This window comes from Pangasianodon hypophthalmus, chromosome 10 (assembly GCF_027358585.1).
Source record: "Pangasianodon hypophthalmus isolate fPanHyp1 chromosome 10, fPanHyp1.pri, whole genome shotgun sequence".
In the NCBI taxonomy this organism is placed as follows: domain Eukaryota; kingdom Metazoa; phylum Chordata; class Actinopteri; order Siluriformes; family Pangasiidae; genus Pangasianodon; species Pangasianodon hypophthalmus.
In genome coordinates this window covers 6,050,264-6,070,617 of record NC_069719.1, presented here as the reverse complement: position 1 = coordinate 6,070,617, position 20,354 = coordinate 6,050,264, and the positions used below count along the sequence as shown (strand labels likewise).

General features: G+C 39.3%; 1 protein-coding gene across 6 annotated transcripts; it reads right to left on the bottom strand.

Moving 5' to 3' along the window:
* Window positions 1-136: 136 nt before the first annotated feature.
* jade1 (jade family PHD finger 1) lies at window positions 137-19,318 on the bottom strand. 6 transcript variants are annotated; one of them, XM_026944234.3, is made up of 12 exons: window positions 19,130-19,318; window positions 16,484-16,575; window positions 16,169-16,273; window positions 15,070-15,140; window positions 14,718-14,875; window positions 13,126-13,316; window positions 11,740-11,951; window positions 10,973-11,140; window positions 10,062-10,178; window positions 8,543-9,016; window positions 5,203-5,320; window positions 137-4,819 (listed from the first exon to the last, which is right to left on the bottom strand). In XM_026944234.3, exons 2-12 carry the CDS (start codon window positions 16,530-16,532, stop codon window positions 3,966-3,968), a joined length of 2,517 nt encoding a protein of 838 aa, XP_026800035.2. In that variant the 5' UTR covers window positions 16,533-16,575; window positions 19,130-19,318; the 3' UTR covers window positions 137-3,965. The 6 variants fall into 6 exon arrangements, with proteins under 6 accessions (XP_026800035.2, XP_053093373.1, XP_026800036.2 ...); XM_053237398.1 differs by lacking the exon at window positions 19,130-19,318 and adding an exon at window positions 17,633-19,118; XM_026944235.3 differs by lacking the exon at window positions 16,169-16,273 and having other exon boundaries at window positions 19,130-19,317.
* Window positions 19,319-20,354: the final 1,036 nt, after the last annotated feature.

Here is a 20,354-nt window from a genome sequence, read left to right as displayed (position 1 = left end):
TTCCCTGTATATCAAGGATACCTTTGATGGTGTACTACTTTGACTGTCATTTTAGACATTGGCTTAGAGCAACAGCACCCCCTGTTGGATTAAAAAAAAAAAAAGGATAAAAAAAAACACTTAAATAAAGACTTGCCAGTTTAATCTCAAAGGGGTTTATTCACAAAATAGATGCATAACAAAAAAATACAGCAGCACATGTTCATATAAAAGGTCTCTTTGTATGTGAAAAATAACTTTTTAGAGAACATAGTCAAGCTGCGCTGCATTGCTCTATTCTAGTGCAACATGTTAACCAAAGCCACACAGGCACGAGATCAACACAGACCTCTCAGAAGTCTGCTCGCAATTAGCATAAACAACAAACAAACAAACAAAAAACAAAGAAAACATCCAAGTGCAAATCTAATTTTGTACTGACCAAAGGCAACGCTGACAAGTAGTGAAGCTTAAGTTTACGAATACGTCCCAAAATTCATTGTCATGATTTCAGTCATTTGTGGCACAAATTTGAACTTTCTCTGAATCATTCTTTACAACTTAGTGCAACATGAATCCATGTTAAGTGGAGGACACTTTTTATACATTCTGAACCTAATTTTATGAAGTCAAAGAATATTTGAGGTGGATTAAATGAAGAATGATCACAGTCTTTAGTTGTACTGTGTGTTAAATTTAGTTACAAGGACAGCAGAGAGACGACTGATGATTAAGGATCGATCCCACCAGATCAGTGTAAAGGTTCTGAAGAGGCGAGCATCTTTTTAATCTGTTCTCACACAGATAAGATGATCTTAAAGTTACAGTGCTTCGTAAGAATTAAACAAAAATGCTCCCAAAAAATTACATTTGATGATGCTGGGATCAACTAAACATCATTATTATTATTATTATGATTATTATTATTATTATTATTACTACTACTATAATTTGAAAATATGTTTAGGAATGAAGTGTAGACAAATATTTAAATGTGACAAAGAAAGCATTTTGGATTTTTTTTTTCCCTCAAAGAAGACACTTTTGCGCCAGGGTCCTTGAAACAAGTCTACTGGTGGACGCGGTTTCACCGTGAGTGCTGTCTCTCGGTTGTAAAACAATTTATAGTCAAGAATCAGGCTTGGTTGTTATTTTGGGGAAAACAGAAGTGCACAAAATAAAGAATTACCTGAGGAGAGAAAGATGCCATGACGACAAAACAGAGCGCCACAGTCTCTTTACATAGGAAAAGAAAAAAGAAAAAAAAACATAAAATAAATTAATTCATAAATACAGTTTCATGGGGAGATCCTGGAATTAATCTAACCACCCCTGAAAAGAAATGCAGAGATTATTGGTTTAAAAAAATTAAGCATTTATAACTATTTGAGCCTAGTCTGGAAGGCCAAGGCTATGTTCCGACACATTTTCCACATGCTCTCGTCGACTTCACCTTGACTTTTTCCCCTTATGAAAAATGGTTGTTCCAATACTTTATGAATTCAGGTAAGGTGTGATGAGGAGATATTGAGAGAAGAGAAGGTAAAGGTACCCCACTCTGATTTCAAAACAGAAGAAGTGAAGAAATCGTGAGTGAAGTAGTTTAAAAACAAACAGGAGCAATAAAATTCTTTATATTTCAAAATATATAATGATTTGCTGCATTCAAATTGGGTTTTAATCTAGCTGGTCAGAATGCCAGCTACTTAGCAAGGCCAGTATGTGCATAGTTTAAAGCAAACAGACAGTACAATTGCTAAGCGACTCACTTTTAGTATATTGTGCTTGCTAGGATGAGTGTATTCTGAGATATATACACTGATCAGCCATTACCTTAAAACCACTGACATGTAAAGTGAATATCTCGTTACAATGGCACCTGTAAGGGGTGGGATATATTAGGTAGCAAGTGAACAGCCAGTTCTCGAAGTTGATGTGTTGGAAGCAGGAAAAATGGGCAAGCATAAGGATCTAGGCGACTTTGACAGGGCAAATTGTGATGGCTAGACGACTGGGTCAGAGCATCTCCAAAACAGCAGGTCTTGTGGGGTGTTCCCAGTATGCAGTGGTTAGTATCTACTAACAGTGGTCCAAGGAAGGACAACCGGTGAACTGGCAACAGGATCACGAGCGCCCAAGGCTCACTGATGCGCATGGGGAGTGAAGGCTATCCTGTCTGATCCGATCCCACAGAAAATCCCTACAGTAGCACAAATTGCTGAAAAAGTTAATGCTAGCTATGATAGAAAGGTGTCAGAACACACAGTGCATCACAGCTTGCTGAGTATGGAGCTGCAGACTTGTCAGAGTGCCCATGCTGGCCTCTGTCCACCGATGAAAGTGCCTAAAATGTGCACATGAGCATCAGAACTGGACCATGGAGCAACAGAAGAAGGTGGCCTGGTCTGATGAATCATGTTTTCTTTTACATGTGGCCGGGAGTGTGTGTGTCGCTTACCTGGAGAACAGATGGCAGCAGGATGCACTATGGGAAAAAAGCAAGCAGGCAGAGGCAGTGTGATGCTCTGGGCAATGTTCTGCTGGGAAGCTTTGGGTCTTGGCATTCATGTGGATGTTACTTTGACATGTACCACCTACCTAAACATTGTTGCAGACCAAGTACACCCCTTCATGGCAACGGTATTCCCTAATAGTAGTGGCCTTTTTCAGCAGGATAATGCGCCCTGACACACTGCAAAAATTGTTCAGGAATGGTTTGAGAAACATGACACCAAGTTCAAGGTGTTGATTTCAAATTCCCCAGATCTCAGATCTGTGGGACGTGCTGGACAAACAAGTCTGATCTATGCAACTTACAGGACTTAAAGGATCTGCTGCTAATGTCTTGATGCCAGATACCACAGCACACCTTCAGAGGTCTTGTGGAGTTCATGCCTCGATGGGTCAGAGCTGTTTTGGCGGCACAAGGAGGATCTACGCAATATTAGGCAGGTGGTTTTAATGCTATGGCTGATCGGTGTGTGTACGCCCACGTACCCTGCCCCAAATCAGGAAGGGAAGTCAACAAGGGCATGTTGAAAACAAGTGGAATGCAGGACAAATTTTCCTATTTGACATAATACCACTAAAGTGTATGCATATACGTTACCAAGTCAGTGGTGGTTCTCAATCCCAGGAGCCTCAGCACATCATATTTTCCTACTTTACGCACATGACTCGACCAGCTAAAGGGTTTAACAGGCATGTCAGAGTGAGAAAAACACAAATCTGTGCAGTGCAGGAATTCCCTAGGCCTTGAACTGGAACCTACTGAACTAAGTGCTAGTCACGATTGTACACATCAGCGAGTTTCATCACTTGATTCAGACCAGTGTTCAACACTACTGCTGTAAGCAATTTATATCACGGAAAAAAATGACATGATCTGGAAATCATGTTTGTTTTTGTTTCTGACAGGTATCTAAAAGAAAAATGAGCTAATTAGCTAAACTAATTTCATTGTCTTTGATTACAAGCTTAGCATTCAGCCTTTGAGACCTTGTCATATGCACTATGCATTGTAGCAGGCAACGAGAGAAAAATAAAGGAAAGCCAGCTAAATGAAGTACAAAATAAAAAGAAGCAGCATCAAGAAAGATATGAAATAGAAAAATAAATACCTGTCCGGTAACAGAAGCTTAAAAGGAGCTACATGTAAGATTACGGTGAAGCAAAATCTGCTGTATTTTCATAACAGCAATAAATTTACCTAGTAACAAGCTATTTGAGTATAAATGTGTCTGTATGATCAGCCTGTCTGGTTCTGTTATGTCTCAAGTCTGGAATGATGTTTAAAGAACCCATTCAGGAACAAAATACTTCACTGTTTGTAAATAACACTAAATCTGATGTCTGCAACCAATGCATGAAATCAGAATGCAAAGGAAAATCTTACATGCGGCTCCTCTAAGTGCTGCTTTTATTTGGATTACACAAGAAAAAGTTATTTGACACATAACTTCACATAAAGTTTTCACGGTGTCAATTCATGACGCGAGAACTCCACGCCGCAAAACCTCTGAGCCGTACCGCTGTGTCACCGGGTCATGACTCCGAAGTCGCTGGGTGTGGCATCTCTTCTTCTGCTCCGATTGGCTGTGATCGGCCTCCGAGCCGAGGTCCCGGTTCTCCGTGCCCGTTCTTAGCCGAGTTCTGATTGGAGGGGAGGTGGGGGTGTGGCTTGCATCTAGAGATCTGATGGGATGAGAATGGGTAAAGTCCCTCCCCTCCCCTTCCTGCTCTCCTTCCGCTCCTTTGCCATCACTTCGTTTTGGAATGCGGAAACTTCCCCAGTTTTTAACGTTGGACACCTTTTCCGACATCATCTTTCCCTGATGCTGACTTGAATTCATCCTCCTAAGAGAACCATTGTACACATTCTGAACTGTAACAGAAGTTTTCATTTCCGCCGCTTTGCTATCAGACATCACCATTGCATTATGATCCATTATACTGTTCTGTGCAGTCTCATCTATGACCTTTGACCCTGGGTTGTTTCTCTCTGGTAGTTGCTCCCAAATCCTGCTCCTCCTCCTTTTCCTCCGCTCTCCTACAGGCCGCTCTGTCTCATTCGCAGTTTCATTCCCACCGCAGCCAGCATTTGGGACCCCCTCTGAGCTGGACAGTTTACTCAGTAGGGAGGCGTCCATCTTGGCGGACTCATCCCCTTCGTTCTGGCCTCGTCTGGAGGCTCCGTGACGTGGGACACTCTTCCTCTGCAAGAGCTCGGTGGCGCTGTTCTGAGCCGTGTGACCTCTCAGAGGTTGGGGGGAAGTGGATGCGGAGGGTGCGACCCGGAAGTAGAACATGGCCTCCTCCAATTGCCTGGTGGAAGATATGCCTTAAATGCACATATGTAAAGGAAGAGAAAAAGAACAGTGGTGAGAGTGCATAAAAGAAAGAGATAAAAGAATAGAGAAAATGTGAGTAAGACAAACTTGTCTCAAGGGACAGCAAATATAGGTTACATCAGTGTAATTTCCATCTATCTGTTATTATTTAAATTATTAATTTTATAATTTAGTTGAGTTCTCTGTTCTGTTCAGTCAGTTGCAAACTCGATTGAATGACATCTCCCTGGCCTTCACATGTTCTTATGCAGACCTTTTTTTTTTTAATTCAATTTTTTAAAAATGGGATGTTAAGATACTAAATGTGATGAGATGCTGCAATTGAACAGGTCTTTTAGTTGTGATATGTCCTCTGGTGCAGTAGGGGGCTCACCAGAGAGTCTTCCTTGCTCCAGCAGCCGGACATGGTGATGAAAAATCTGCTCCTGCACTCGACACACAGAGCGTTTGATCTTCTCCCGACGGGTCACCATGTAGGTCAGGTTCCGCACCTGCACACACACACACAGACACACACACACATTTACATATTTCCCTGTATGCAGCACGCTCACAACTAGCTCAAAATTATTCATCAGTACTATACTCTTGAGCCAGTTCAGCATGAGTACCATTATGTACCTGCCAGCTAATGCACTATGCATGTTATGTTTGACAACATCCTGAAGGTCTTGGTGCCACTACCCTGTCAGCGTCACTGTTCTGCTAAAAATGCTCCACAACACTAATGGTATCAGTGATCCTATGACGGTCATTTTCCACCAATAGAAGTGCTACAGTCAGTTATTATATACCTACAAAAGTGACCTATATCCTATCTGTACCTGATAAAATGGCCAAGGAGTGAAGACACACAGTCAGTGTACCTAAAAAGTATCTATTCTCCATGATTAAATAGCTACATAATGAACAACATCATCTGAAACATCTGAGATGGGTCAGGATTATCAGAGCACCAGCATATTCATTGACTTGTCAGTTAGTTAATTCTGCAGTATACTACAATATCCATATAATAAAGGTCAGTGTTGTTTTTTTGTGGGCTCCTAAACTCTTCTTTGAATAGTTAACGGTCTGAGGTTCTAGATGCAATCTTGCCTAAAAGGGAAACAATCTGGTGTACAGTTTCATATAGAAATTTTTAGGGCACTTCCACACCTATTAGTCTGTTTGCTGAGTTCAAATCAGAGCGAAATTGATACTTTTGGCTAATTTGTTAGCTTGTTTTATTTGGGTTCACACTGCACATAATTAAACAAAACACGCTCATTCCTAGGTCAGAAGTATGGCAATGGAAAAATGTAAACAAACCTTTGTGAATGTAGAATTCACCAAAAATCACCCAAGCACGGAAAACACAGAATAAGCAATAAGCTAAATAAGCAATTAAATAATTATATAAATAACTAGGTTTAAAAATTTTCGTCTGCATATACACAATATATATATATATATATATATATATATATATATATATATATATATATATATATATATATATATATATACACACATACACAAAATATCCAGAACGCACTAAATTTCTGCAGCACTACAGCTCTGGCCTTTGGCTCAATTTAACAGCTCGCATCTACAAAAAATGCTGCGCGCAACCAAAAATACACAGTTTGGTTCACTTCCTGTAGTTTCAATTTTCAGGTTCAATCACAGTCAAAAAATGTGAAAGAGGGACAGAGGGACAGACCAAAGAACACATTTAGGGAATCTTTCCTCAGTGTAGAACAGCTGTGCTAGTACAGTTGGGAGCTCACTACAGGAACCCTACATTATTCAAGATTGGGAGGTACACTGATCCGACTAGGCACAGGATTTAAAATGCAGAATTTAAGAACTCCGAGCCTCAACAGGGTTTACAGCAACAAGGGACCAAAAAGGACACATTCAATTTTCCTTAACCTACACCCACTTAACCTATTACACTACACCCTGGTAGAATGTCAATAAGCAAAAGAGTAAAGGAGTCTTCAAGAGATTGACTGATACTTAATCACATTCTGAGGGCACACCTCAAATTTTTTTTTTTTTAATCAAGAGATACTGGCATGATATAACATTTACATAACGCTGTGTTTAAACATTGTGAGATGCACACAACCAGGAAGAAAAAGAAGAGGCCCTGGAGGACATTACTTTATCTGTCTAAAACCAGGCTGAAGGTTATCCACAAAACCACATTCAGAGTTGTTTACTTACTTCCTTTGAATTAGTGTCTCCTAATCAAAACATGATTAGGCACTAAAGTGAGGGTTAGAGACTCGACACCATCATTGATTCTCTATTAAGCTCCATCCACAGCTTTTAAGCGAGACCCTGCAGGTCAGTGAAGTGAGGCATAATGGTAATGGACTGAACAGGATGAAGCGCTTACAACTTTTAAAGGAGGAATGACTGTGATGTGGGGAATTTGCAGCCCAAGAGAAAGGTTTAATGACTTCAGCTATGTAGCCAGGCTCTGCCTATCTGACAATATTACATTCTGGGTGTTTAAATGCCTTCATTAGATACACTTCCTAAATGCAGGAAGTTAAAAGCACACTTTTTGCACAAGCAGTCCAAATAATATTCACAGATGGAATCAGTAGATCGGTTACATACATACAACTGAGATCTTTCACACATGCTGACCCTCAGAATGTGTCCCATTTATTAGAGGAGCAGTTTGAAATTTTTAGAGCCCCTTAGCTGACCATGAAGTAAACTGCACTGAAAACCAACCCAACACACAAAACTGCATACGAGAGTATCAGTTTCATTTTAAGCAAAAGGCAAAGAACTGAGCTAATTTCAGGGCCTGAAAACACTGTACACAGATTCCTGAAATGGAAAAAAAATACAAACTTGCAGTTTTTCTGAGACCTGCAATGGAACACAAAGAGTGTTAGAGACTGGCAGCACAGTACATCCTCATCTGCCACCATCAGAGGGACACTGAGTGACCACACACTCATACACACTATCAACAAACCTTACTGATTCATCTGCCAATCTATTTCTTCTTTTTCTTCTTCTTATTATTATTACAAGCCTTAATCTGTGTTCTTTTGATTTTTTTTGCCTTATTACTACTAGTAACATAACTGTTTCCCTTCACCTGTATTTTCAATAGTTTATACACTCACACACACACAAGCTTTGGCAATACCAATGTTACACAGTTTGTTTCGCCAATAAAGCATCATGAACTTGAACTTGATCGGTGTTCAGGCTGTAGTCCTGCCTTGTGCCCAGTTTTCTTGGGATGGACTCCAGATCCCCTGACCAGGATAAAGCACTTACTGAAGATGAATTAGTTTTTCTAATCTTTGAACTGATATGTGTAACGGGTGTAGAAACACTTGTAAAACGCAACAGCAGTTTAGCTGTCAAATTAAACAGCCTGCAAAGTTGTAATTTCTGGCTCACATTTGACAAAGCAGTCCTGTACTTCGTCAAATATCAAGCAGCATTCAAGCTCCTGGTATTCTGCAATGTACTGTTTATTTCAAATCTGTGCTTTCTACCTTCATGGAAAAAGCCTGCTGCTAATCTTTAGATAGAGTATGGCAGGGATTGTTCAGTGCTCTGACTTCTCACTGGATCCTTCCCTCACTTTCTCCATTCGGTGTCTAATGAAACAAAGAATCCCTCTGCTTCCTGACTATCACGTGAGAAAGGGGCGTGGCCTTGGACTGAAAAAGTCTGACACTACATACCCTCTCCAGGTCTTGTCGCAGGTGGGTAAAGAGGCGAAGCCTGCGAAGCAGCACTTCCTGTTCTCGCCGAGCGAGGCTTTCCTCTTCCTCTCGCTTGGGTGTAATGAGCGGCTGGTTGAAGTTTGATTTGCGTTTCAACTTCCAGTATTGAAACAGGAAATCCACATTCTCCAGTGGCACATGCAGGTGTTTGGAGACCTCCTCTATGTTGACGAATCTGTAAAACTCATCCTCCAGCTGCTGCACGCGGAGCTTTCTTTCGCTGAGCCGTGCTCCGTCTGCTCCTTTCGCCCTCCCTGCAATCCCTTTATCATCTATCACGCCACTCTGCTCATGCCAGTCCATACCCGAGTGTGTGGGACAGTAGGATTTGAACTTGACCTCGTCCTCATCCGTCAGGATGGTGTTCATTTTCAGGCCATGCTGCAGGCCGCAGGTAACATGGAAGGCCACACGGCAGCTCTTAGCTGAGCACTGGAGGCAAAGAGGAAGGAGGAAAGGAGAAAAGATAAGGGGAAATGTGGAAATGATAAGAGAAAAGGAAGAAAAAATAAACAATCCATACACAAATCAATCTGCACACTACAAAATGCTGTATTAGTAAAATTCCTGTTAACGAATGGTATCAAACTTGAGTAAAGAGACAAGAGGGAAGGAATTCCTACCACAGGTTTGTATTACACAGTTAATATTTTAAACTGCAGTACTAAATGTCTTGTATTATTATTAACGGGGTGGACAAATCACTAACTCGGGCACCTGGGACAAGCTGATTACATCTTCAGGCTATCAGTTTTCTAGTTATAGCTGCACAGTGGACAAGCAGGTTCTGTAGGCTGCTGATATATTAGCTACCAGCGTTTTTCCTCTCCCTTCTACCAACAAAAGAAATAAGCAAAGACACTACTGAGTTAAACATGCATGTTTAAACATAAGACACTCCAGTTGGTTCACATTTTACATTGTCATGCTACGCAATACTATCAAATGCTACTTGTTCCCAAATCTTGCCTTCCGCTAAACTAAACACACCACCTGAGGACACATTCTGGCCATCAGTAAGAACAAATTTTAATAATTGTACACATTTGCTCGCATCGGCTCTGTACTCGTACTCTGCACAATGGCGATAAAAGTTGAATCTTAATCTTAATCTTATAGATAATCTTTTTTCCCTTTACAAATCAGCAACATGCAGGCATGTGGAAACAGTGTCTAAACTGAGAAAAACATTAAACAGGGCATTGGAAAACTGTCATAAAACTAAAATAATGATGTGACCAGAACTGAAGAATACAGTTTATGTGCAATGCAAGGACACCACAGCTCATAGCCAAAATGTTACTGTCATAAAAATGTAAAGAGAGAAAGAGAAATACATGAACTCGAAGCTAAACACACCTGGTGGGCTTGCTAATGAATTTACGATCTGTCCACCCCTGATTATGTATTAATAAGTTTAAAAATCCACATCCTTTTTGCACATCCAGCTGTTTAGACCTCATGCGTCATGTTTTACCTGTATGCAAGCTCCGGTCTTCTCTTTACACAGACAGCAGATTAGAGCCCATCGGTTATTAGGGATCTGAGACACGCTCGTAATGGGCTCCATCTTCTCTGGGTTACCTATGCTCACCTGGAGTGTGTGAGAGACAAAGAGAAAAGTCTGATCAGTACTTATTTGGAGGTAAAACAAAGTTTTCAGGACAGAAGATGTTGAGTATTGCAGTTCCAATGTTTTGTATTACATTGACTCCTGTTAAGGTGGTATGTATTGTGGTATCTAGTGTATATATGTATTACGTTATTTTCGTAAGTATTACATAACTTCGTGGTAGTATACATGTGAAAGGTCTATTCTTAAATGCGTCCTGACCTTCTCTTCAGATTTTATCTCTTGCACTGATAATCATTTATGTTCTGGACTGTGTAAATATGTCAACAGTAGTAATGTACAACAGCACTCACTGCACACCAAGCAAATTCTAGTATTTAAACATTCATCCTGACAGTCCGTATGGAAATGCATTTACCCTAGGGTATTTTTTTAAACAAGTATTAAAATGAGAAAGTGGTAACCCTGGAAAGAAATTAAAAAGATGACAGATGCATAAAGAGTCAATTTGTACTTGCAGCACTGCATTTTAAATTCTCAGCCCAAACATGAAGGTGAAATGGTTTTCGAAACAGAAAAATATCTAAAAATATATACTACAGAGATTTTTGTGGACATTACTCTAATTTATTTTATTCTTCCCAGAAGTCCATTCCTTTTATATAAAGTGGAAAAATATCATGTACTAATTCTGCATATTAAGAACTTTCTTTAAAGCAATATACAGTGTTGGCCTTTATTAGATGAACGGTGGATCAGAGTTCATTAAAACTGTACTATATTATGGTGTGCATTATAGCACATTGTGTCTATACCTCCGGTATCCACAGGGCACAGCTCACATGCACCCACTTGCTGCCACTGCGGGTGGGTTTCATGGCTCCGCCTTTCTTTGGGCAGAGCTGGCATTTTGGTGAGATGCCCAGCGCGCATGTCCGGCACAGCCAGCTGCCTTCTGGAACCTTCAGGATGCCATAACACGCCTGCAGAAAAAAGCGTGACACTAGTCATACACACTCTTATAAACACACACATACATTACAAACACAAACAGTCACAAAATGTTCCGTAAGCCTGAGCAAACACACACACACACACTTCCCATGCACACATACTGACTAGCATATGGCTGGCACACCCTCTCACTCACACACACACAGCACATAATGTCTCGAAGGCATATTGTTCCAGAGATCTCCAGTTGAGGATGTTTATGTTTAATAATATGTTTCTAATGGACTTGTTTCGTTACTAAAATATGGAATTAAAATGCAGAATGATGCATTTTAAACTGTTTGGAAATCCTATGACAAGCCAGAAGAACTGGACTTTTTGAAAGCCGTGGTTGAATTAAGCACTATAATCCAATTTGCTTATTTTTTAAACAAACAAAAAAAAGGCAAATCACAGCTGTTTTGTATTAATTATTGACAAGACATCTGTTATTTAACTGGAATGCAACTCATTAAACATTTTTCCTAATTAAAAGTTCAATTCAGTCTTTTAAAGTTTCTCTTGCAAGTCTCTCTCTGTGTCTTCCAGACACACACACACACAAGCACACACACACGCACACACACACCTGATGCACACATATGTTGCACTTGTCACAAAACACCATCTCGTTGCCGTCTTCTCCGTCAGGCGACTGACAGACGTCACACACCACGTCCTCATCATACTCGATCCCAAGCCCCTCCTCCGTTTCCATTGCATGGCTCATATTGTCATAGCAACGGCGCTCAAACTCCTCCATGAGTCTCTCCATGGTGTTCTCGTCCAGCAGCTGCATGCCTGAGGACAGGACACGGACACACCTGGCTTTTAAACACAACTGTGTTTTAACATGCATACCTTTACTTTAACACAATACACAAGTACACTTTTTAATCCTTCTTGTTCTGTTTATAATGCTGATCTGAGAAAACACTGTCTGCTTGCATTCCGGATATAAAGTCTGATAAGGAAACCAGTCTTCTAAGGTTCACATATGTCCTTCTGACTGAGGGCAATCCCATAACTCAATGAAAGGTTACAGGTTACAGATACCTTAAACAGTGCAATATTGTCACTTACGCAACAGTGCTGTTTAATTCTTGAATCTGATTGGTCAGAAAGCGTTATGAAACTTTCTGTAAGGAGATGTTTAATTTATATAAGGAGTCTCCAGTGTTAGTAGTCATTAAGTTTCCTGTCATTCTAAAGGACAGAGGAGTTTGTGCTTTGTGGACTCTTAGTGGTATGACAAGGTGTGTTTTTGTCTTATAACTTCAAGAGAGAGGAATAAACACTTCATGACATGCTGTTGTAAGGAAATAATTAACTCTGAAATTGCCGCATCACAGCACCCTGTTGTTAATTATTTTCCTATAACAGGGCATTGCTCCTTATGTAATAGATTTTTTTTTTTAGTTTCTATATTTTAGACTTCTGTGTTAATTTTTTTAGGCCACAAAATTTCCAGAGCTCAGCTCTGTCACTTTTCCTTAAAAGGCATGAAGACTCACTTGTGTTTGCATTTCAATTTGCCTTAAACCAGAGCACTCTAAAAGAAGGTGGACAAACCTTAACACCTTAAACATAGGTTAACTACCTGTCTCATAACTAAAAAATGTCTTTACTGTTCTGATTTACAGCCATGTTTGTGTTGCTGGTCTGTCACTAGAGCAAAATCTATCTAAAGATTCTAGTCGTTTTACTCTAAGCACAGAACGTGATGCAAGATTCCTTTTCACTTAAAATACTAAACAGGTAAAGTGGTTTTTGTAGTAATATTTTTAACTCCTTACCTTCTTTTTAGCTCTTTTTTATTTGTTAACTCTGTTAAATGGACAGGTAATAATTGTGATCCAAGCATTTAATATCCACACATGCCTATTCTGCAGAGAGATCAGTTTCCAGGAGTAGAACTGGGTTGTGTTGGAGTAACACAATGATTCAGAAAAGATACGGTTTAAAACACACTCACCCATTTGATTGAACTCTCTGTTAGCCACCTCCAGCCAGGCGACGTCTTCCTCGTTCAGGTCATAACGGCACGTCCCCTCAGAGAGCGTCCCGATACCCACGTACCCCAACACTGACGCCTCTGGACCCCATGAGCGAATCAGCTTCTTCGGTCGCGTGAACAACAAACTGGATGATTTCTCAGCCACAACACTACAAGAGAGAAATAAAAAAAGTGTATTTATTAAGATTAGTATTATTTCTTGTTATTTGGTCATTCATGCTAAAACACAGTTCATCACTGTTAAAATGTGTTTTAGTGGATGAAATCCTTCACAACTTCCCACGTCTTCAGAAATGTAACTAAACTTCTGCAAGCTAACTAATGCAAGTTTTGTTTCAGGTATTGATCATTCTTGATTCATTTAATCTCCATAAGAGTTCATTTAATCTCATTTTATTTGTGGTTATTCATGTGCAGTGGTTGAAGGCCAGTGTCCTCCTCTGTAATCAGTGATGTTCACACTCTGACTTAAAAGATTTCAAACTGTTTACCTTAAGCAGAACCTGAAGTAATAAAAGTCTAGATCACAGGGTATTCAGCTAAAGTCTGCCAAGGTCCAGTTACACAATATTCCTTGCTTACAAACATCTAAATAAACACCTAACATGTCTGAACGGTGACAACCGTCACCTTTTATTTTTTCACTATTATTGATTAGTTCATGGGTATAAATAAGGCAGTTTGAAGTGACCGTTTCATTTTATAGCGATGCTTCACATTAGCAGTTCACACTAGCACAGAGACGTATGTATTGAATTTGACACGGGGAGAATAAACACATACGTCTCTGTCCCTTTGTCCTTAAAACGAGCCATGACATTAGTTCGCTAACCAGACTCAAGAGGATAAATAAAATGAAAACTCTGTGATAACTTTTCCCATTCTTATCTAATGTCTCAAGCCCTGTAGCTAGTGTCTGGTCTAATGCCCCGCCTTCAGCTAAATAACTTGCATGTGATTGGATAAACTGCAACAGATAATCTGCTACAGCAGTTGTGCTGAACTACAGCCAGTTTTTTTTCTCCATACATTCATCTCCTCTGCTGCAGTTTTTTTTCCCTACATGCTAACAACTCCTAGTCTAGACTCAAGATGTTTATCTATAAAACTTTTCAGTCGTGATATACAACTATGAGTAAGACTAGTTATATCATCATCACCAGGACAACCATTTAACTATCTATACGATTCTGACAAAAAGAAATGACTCAAATCTGATATGTATGCTGATTTATATTTCTTTGGGCTGTGTGTTAAAGTGAAGTGTTAAAGTGAAGTCTAACTCACTTTGAACCATTAAATCCACCAGATATAATGATATTACTGTCAACAACATCTGGCAAATAACAGCTGGCTCTCACAGTTCATTAATTAAGCATTTGATTATTGCGTCGTATTGAGTGCCGTACCGTACTGCAGGTTTGGGGATGGACTCGCAGTATACAATATACATTTCTAATGTATATTTCTAATATACATTAGAAATAACAGCTGGCTCTCACAGTTCATTAATTAAGCATTTGATTATTGCGTCGTATTGAGTGCCGTACCGTACTGCAGGTTTGGGGATGGACTCGGGGCTCACGGGAACCTGAACTCCCTTTTCCCATTCCTGCCTCCATGGGTCCGATAGAATGTAATAATCCTCTGGATTGAGCTGGTATGAGTCGTGAAGCTTCATCGCTGTGATGAAATCAGTCCTGAACACCTGAGAGAGAGAGAGAGAGAGAGAGAGAGAGAGAGAGAGAGCGCAAGAGAGTGCAAGAGAGACACAGAGACATCAAAAACATTCAGTCCATTAATATAAGAGAACTATACAATTACACATTCAACAGTGATATGAGAATGTGATTGGCTAGAAACATTAGAAAATTGGCCAAGAGCATATCGAGGGGGAGTTACCTCTGACGGTCTCTTCCCATCTCGTCTCTTGTGATGGGAGTTTGACATCTGAGACCATGATGTGCAATTACCTAGAGAAGAAAATCAACGTAGCCATGAACCAACACAACCAAAAAAACATGATGTCCAGTATGCAGTCTATGCGGTCATAAAGTTACATAAAAACTCTTCATAATGAAAAGGCAAAGCAAAGTACTCCCAAATGTGTCATTTTAAACCATTAAAATAACCTATGTTTATGAATTGTTCAATATATGAACAATCTCAATGCCTAAAAACAAAATGCTAAACATTCCCTTGGAACTCCTCTTCACATTTAGCCTTACTAAAATGCAAGGATCTATGAATAAACACATGATATGCTAGTTGTAAATTACAGCGAGCTGACCTCCAGCACTTTAGCATTTCCTACTGGACGAGTTTGACATCTTGGGAAAGTTCCACACAGGTTTTGAAAACATTTTAGAAAACCACCTGCTGTTCAGCCACCCGTGCTAGTCATCTTTCTGCTGGAGTTTTTTTCTGCTCAAGTTCTCATCTACTAACCTCTGTGTGGTTCATTAACAGGTTTTGTAAATTCAGCTATTTGGCTCAGGTTTTGCCTTTCTGTTTTTTTTCTTTACTATCTGGACAGAAATGTCCTTTTCTTACATGCTTATATATTTTAATAGTTGTATGTAGCTCCAATTACATCACTGACCAGGGGGTGAGCTAATCAACACACTTATTTTTTAAGCTGAAGCTGGTGTGCCACAGCAGGGTAAACACTAAACTGGCGTTGTAGTAGACTGTGTGTGTTTAAGCACCGCTGATTCAAGTCCAGAGTTTGAATCAAGTGCATCAGATCAGGGGAGTTTACAAGTCATAAAGTGGGGGATCCCAGGAAAGAGCTGGGAACCATGACCCTACCACACCTCAGTGACACTGAGCAGAGATATTAAGACATCTACAGAGGATCATACTCACTGGCTGAATGATCTTAATCACTGTCTGTATGTCCAGAGTTAAGCAGAACACCAAACCTCTACACATACAGAAACATACAGAGTGAGTCTGTGAAGTGACTGCACTGATCACACCTCCTGACCCGGCTCTTCACCTGAGTTTGTGTCAAGATGCTCACTTCCTTCACATCTGCTTGTGCACGTCTTCTCATGTCCCTTCATGCACATGTGGGTTTGAAAAGCCTCTAACCTTTCCTCCTCTATTATAATGACAAAGATACAAAATGTAGTGCGCAGTATAAGAAGTTAAAACCTTCTCCATCATTAGACGGGAGATGGACACAACATGAGCAGAAAAGGAAAAGAAAGAAAGCAGAAAAAGAGAAGAAAAGAGGAGAAGGATATGCAGAGAGAGGAAAGTGTGTTAGAAAAGAAAAAGAAAGATGAAAATGAAAACAGAAAGTGCTTACTTCCATTATCGGACTCCTCGCTGGTGCTGGGAACACGGCTTCGCTTCATGGTCAGCAGCCGCCTCTCCAAATAACTCACCAAACTAGTTTCACTGCAATGATTACAAACTAAGTGAATGGCACTGCAGTTTCAGTTTAAACCAGCACTCACTGTACACACAGCCTTAAACACGAGCGTCAGTCTCCGAGCAAAGTGTTTTATTCAAAAGTTAGCACAAAAAGAAACAGCAGTATATTAGATACGGTTTGTTATCTTGCGACATAGTGAACAAAATGTAATCGCTCAAATATTTTTAGAGTAAGATGGAGTCATATTAAGGGAGAAGATAAAGTTGCAGGTAGAAAACTGTCATTCAGAATAACGGCCCATGCTGCAAATCTAATCTTACTCTTTCACTTAAAATCACAAGTCATAAAAGTGGTGTAGTTTTAGAAATATTACTTTTTCTTTTTACTGTTTTTATACCTCATCCTAAAACACACTTAAGTGTACAGATAAATGCATAAAGTTTACAGTTATTACAGTTTTATTTACAGCTCACAGAGTATACATAATAATAATAATAATAATAATAATAATAATAGTGATACGAAGAAGAAATAATCCTGCATGTGATTAGATTGTTTCTTACATCGGCAATATTTCAATAAACATATTATTAAAGTTAAAGTTTATTAAAGTTATGAGTCAAACATGGATACAGGATTTAGAATACTTATTTAAAATTAAAAAAAATAAAAAATTTAATGGGAGCGATAAAGTTCTTAAGAGCAAAGTTTTTATTCAGAATAACTACATTACAAATATTTCATTAAATATATTAAAAGTGGCAATAAAATGTACAAATTCATCTGTGCCAGATCTTAAGGAATATCATATTTTTAAAGTATTGAAAATCTTTTTTGTAACCCTAACACTGGTAAAACTTAAATGTACCCATGAAGTTATTATTATTATTATTATAGTTATAAACAAACTTACATGTCTATTGATGGAGGTCGTTTTAAATAAACTATTCATTTTTATGTTGTAGATAAAATATGGACATCATAATCACTTATAATGTATAATAATAATAATAATAATAATAATAATAATAATAATATTGTTGTTGTTGTTATTATTGTTGTTATTATAAGCAGACCTACCTGTTAATAGATTGTAGTCATTTCAATAAACGCATTATAAGTTATAATTAAAATACAGAGTCTAAATTTAATTGCATTAAAAAAAAAACACACATCCAGTTTATTCTGCACATCACAAACAGCGGGAACAGTTTGACTGGATCACGTGACCCTTCGGCGAGCCGACTATTGGCTACAGCGGCCGGATGACGTCATAATCTATAACCATCATTACCAGGATAAAACAGCGGTCTCGCGCTGATGTTTCGGCCAAAGCCGCTGTTTACAAACCCGCAGGGGAAAAGCATCAGTCTCCGTTAGTCCAGAGTTTGGAAAAGCCTTATTATTCCCAAATATGAGTTTTAAAAAAACAAAAAAATAGAGTCACGTGGTCCATCAAACACAAACACAACACGATACACATAACTCAGAAGTGAATTAAAGCAAAGTTTAAGAAATAAACCGTTAAATGTTCAGATCGGTGCTAAAGGCTTCCTTGCTAAAAACAGACACAGCGAAAGATTTCTAAAAGGCCACGCCCCCTGACACAGCCATAGCTGCCCGTTACGATGCCCGACCAAAATTAGCAACAACATTAATTCCTATTTTAAAAAACAACATTTCAATACGATTTGCATTTTTTTTCGTAGAAAATATCCCGTGCATAAAGAGTTGGGAATAAAATCGGTCATACAATTAGCTTCAGGCAACTTAAAGAAGAACATGGAGAAATGTGCGTATTCGCCGGAGCTCGTCTAACGTTACTTCAGCCTGGGGTTGTTTAGTAAACAAATTATTAAAAGTGACTCTGCAAGAGCCAGTGAGACAGAAGTGCTCCCATGTCGGGTCACTGGTCAGTGCAGGGCTGGGGTCTAACAGCACCGTGCGATTATTTAGCGCTGACAGACACCAAGCCAGGAGTCAAACTAACGCCAACTCTGCACACACACACACACACTCACACATACACACACACACACACAGGTTCAGGATTTAAAGGAAAATAAACAACAGCAGCCGCCGCTGTGTTTATGTGGCTTTCACAGCGCTGTGGCCAAACAAGTTTACACCTGAGTTTTAATGCGCCACAAATGTGTTGTTGTGGCTGATGTGAGAGCAAAGCTGGAGCTCTATCACATCTGAGTTGGCACAAACACACCAGGCAGGCAGGCAGCCTCTCTCTCTCTCTCTCTCTCTCTCTGTTAGCTGCACTATAACTGCACAAATCCTCGCCTCTCTCATGGAGGAAATTCCGTCTAAGCGCAGTGTGGAGGTCACATCATGCTAATATTTGTATAGGACGGGATTTTATTGCCCCATGAACTTAATCTTTTGGCGCCATTTTAATGACGTACTACGTTTCCACCACCGGACCATCTGCACTCGGAAAAAAGCTCACGGAAATCCTGGAGAAAAAAAAAAAAAGCAGCGAACGCATGGTGCAAAGCGAGCGTCCTAAATGTGCGTTTCATGCGCTTTGTGAAAACGCGGTAAATGTGTGAAACATGGCTGTGTTACCTGCACAGAGAGAAAGACGTCGCCGCTCCTGCGTTGGCGTTTCCGTGTAGCTAAGCGATGGAGCTGCGCTGCTGCTTACAGTTTGAGTTCGGGCGGCACGGTGCTAGCAAGCAGATCGTCGCCTCGCCTCCCCGCCCCGCTCTCTCTCTCTCTCTCTCCCTCTCCCTCTCTCTCTCTCTCTCTCACTCACACACACACACACACACACACACACACACAATTACAAGTTACGTACTCAGTGCTTCTCCGCGCCGCCGCCAGAGGGCGCTGCTCCTCAAACCAAAGAGAGTTTAATAACTCTATTATTACTTCCGGGTTTTTTTTTTTCTTTAATTTTTTTTTCTTCTTCTGCTTCTTTTTTTTTTTTTTTTTTAATTTTAGGCCCCTTGAGCATTCGAACAATTTTTTTTTCTTTGTAAGAAAATAAAAACCAAAAACGAACATAAATATATTTATGGAAAAATCTATCATTTCTATCATTATCAATTGTTTAATGTATATAAAGAAAATGATGGAAACAATTCAGAAGGTTTGTAAATGATATCCTATTTTACCTCAGTGTGTGAATACCATATTGAATAGTATTGATTAAAAAAAAAATCTTTTTGATCATTGTAATAATTTTTTCTTAGATATTGAAGATGGAAAAAAATAATAACTTGCTATAAACTCAGAAGGTGAGACTGAACTGTTGAATTTGATGCATTTCTGTACAGTTAATTAGCTGCAGAAACATTCCTGACAAAATCATATGAATTAATTTGATAATAACAGACGCACCCTTGCAGTTCAGTGATGTCCAGCAGTTTGGATGTAACTTATTTCTGTATATAAACCAGAAAAAGTAACTACAACACAGCTGTTTTATGAAATTAAGCAAAAAAAATTTGAGAATTTATTTGTCCATTTTCTTTTTCTCTCAAAAAAGCATTAAGTGTGCATTAAGTATACTGAAATTTTATTTCAGTAGTACAAATCACACACAGGATCACGTGACTGACTCTAATATACTATAATATGTTACTCATAGGAGTCGACTTGACTTGTTTATCTGCTCCTGTAAATATGAAAGCTGAAAGGTCACTCTCAATAGTAATACCAAAAGCTGCATCTGAGCTGCATTTAGGATTTTTTTTTTTAGTCATCTGGGTAACAGCTATTAACATTCAGTCATTCAGAAAGCTGCAGGTCTAGAGTCTAGCTCTGTAGAATAAAAGAGTACTAA

Excerpts from the sequence above, each read along its gene's own strand:
- jade1 (XM_026944234.3), bottom strand. The coding sequence starts at position 16,532 with ATGAAGCGAAGCCGTGTTCCCAGCACCAGCGAGGAGTCCGATAATGGA. Across the intron at positions 11,141-11,739 it reads GCAACATATGTGTGCATCAG|GCGTGTTATGGCATCCTGAA; the intron begins GTGTGTGTGTGC and ends TTTTTTCTGCAG. Across the intron at positions 9,017-10,061 it reads AGACCGGAGCTTGCATACAG|TGCTCAGCTAAGAGCTGCCG; the intron begins GTAAAACATGAC and ends CTTTGCCTCCAG.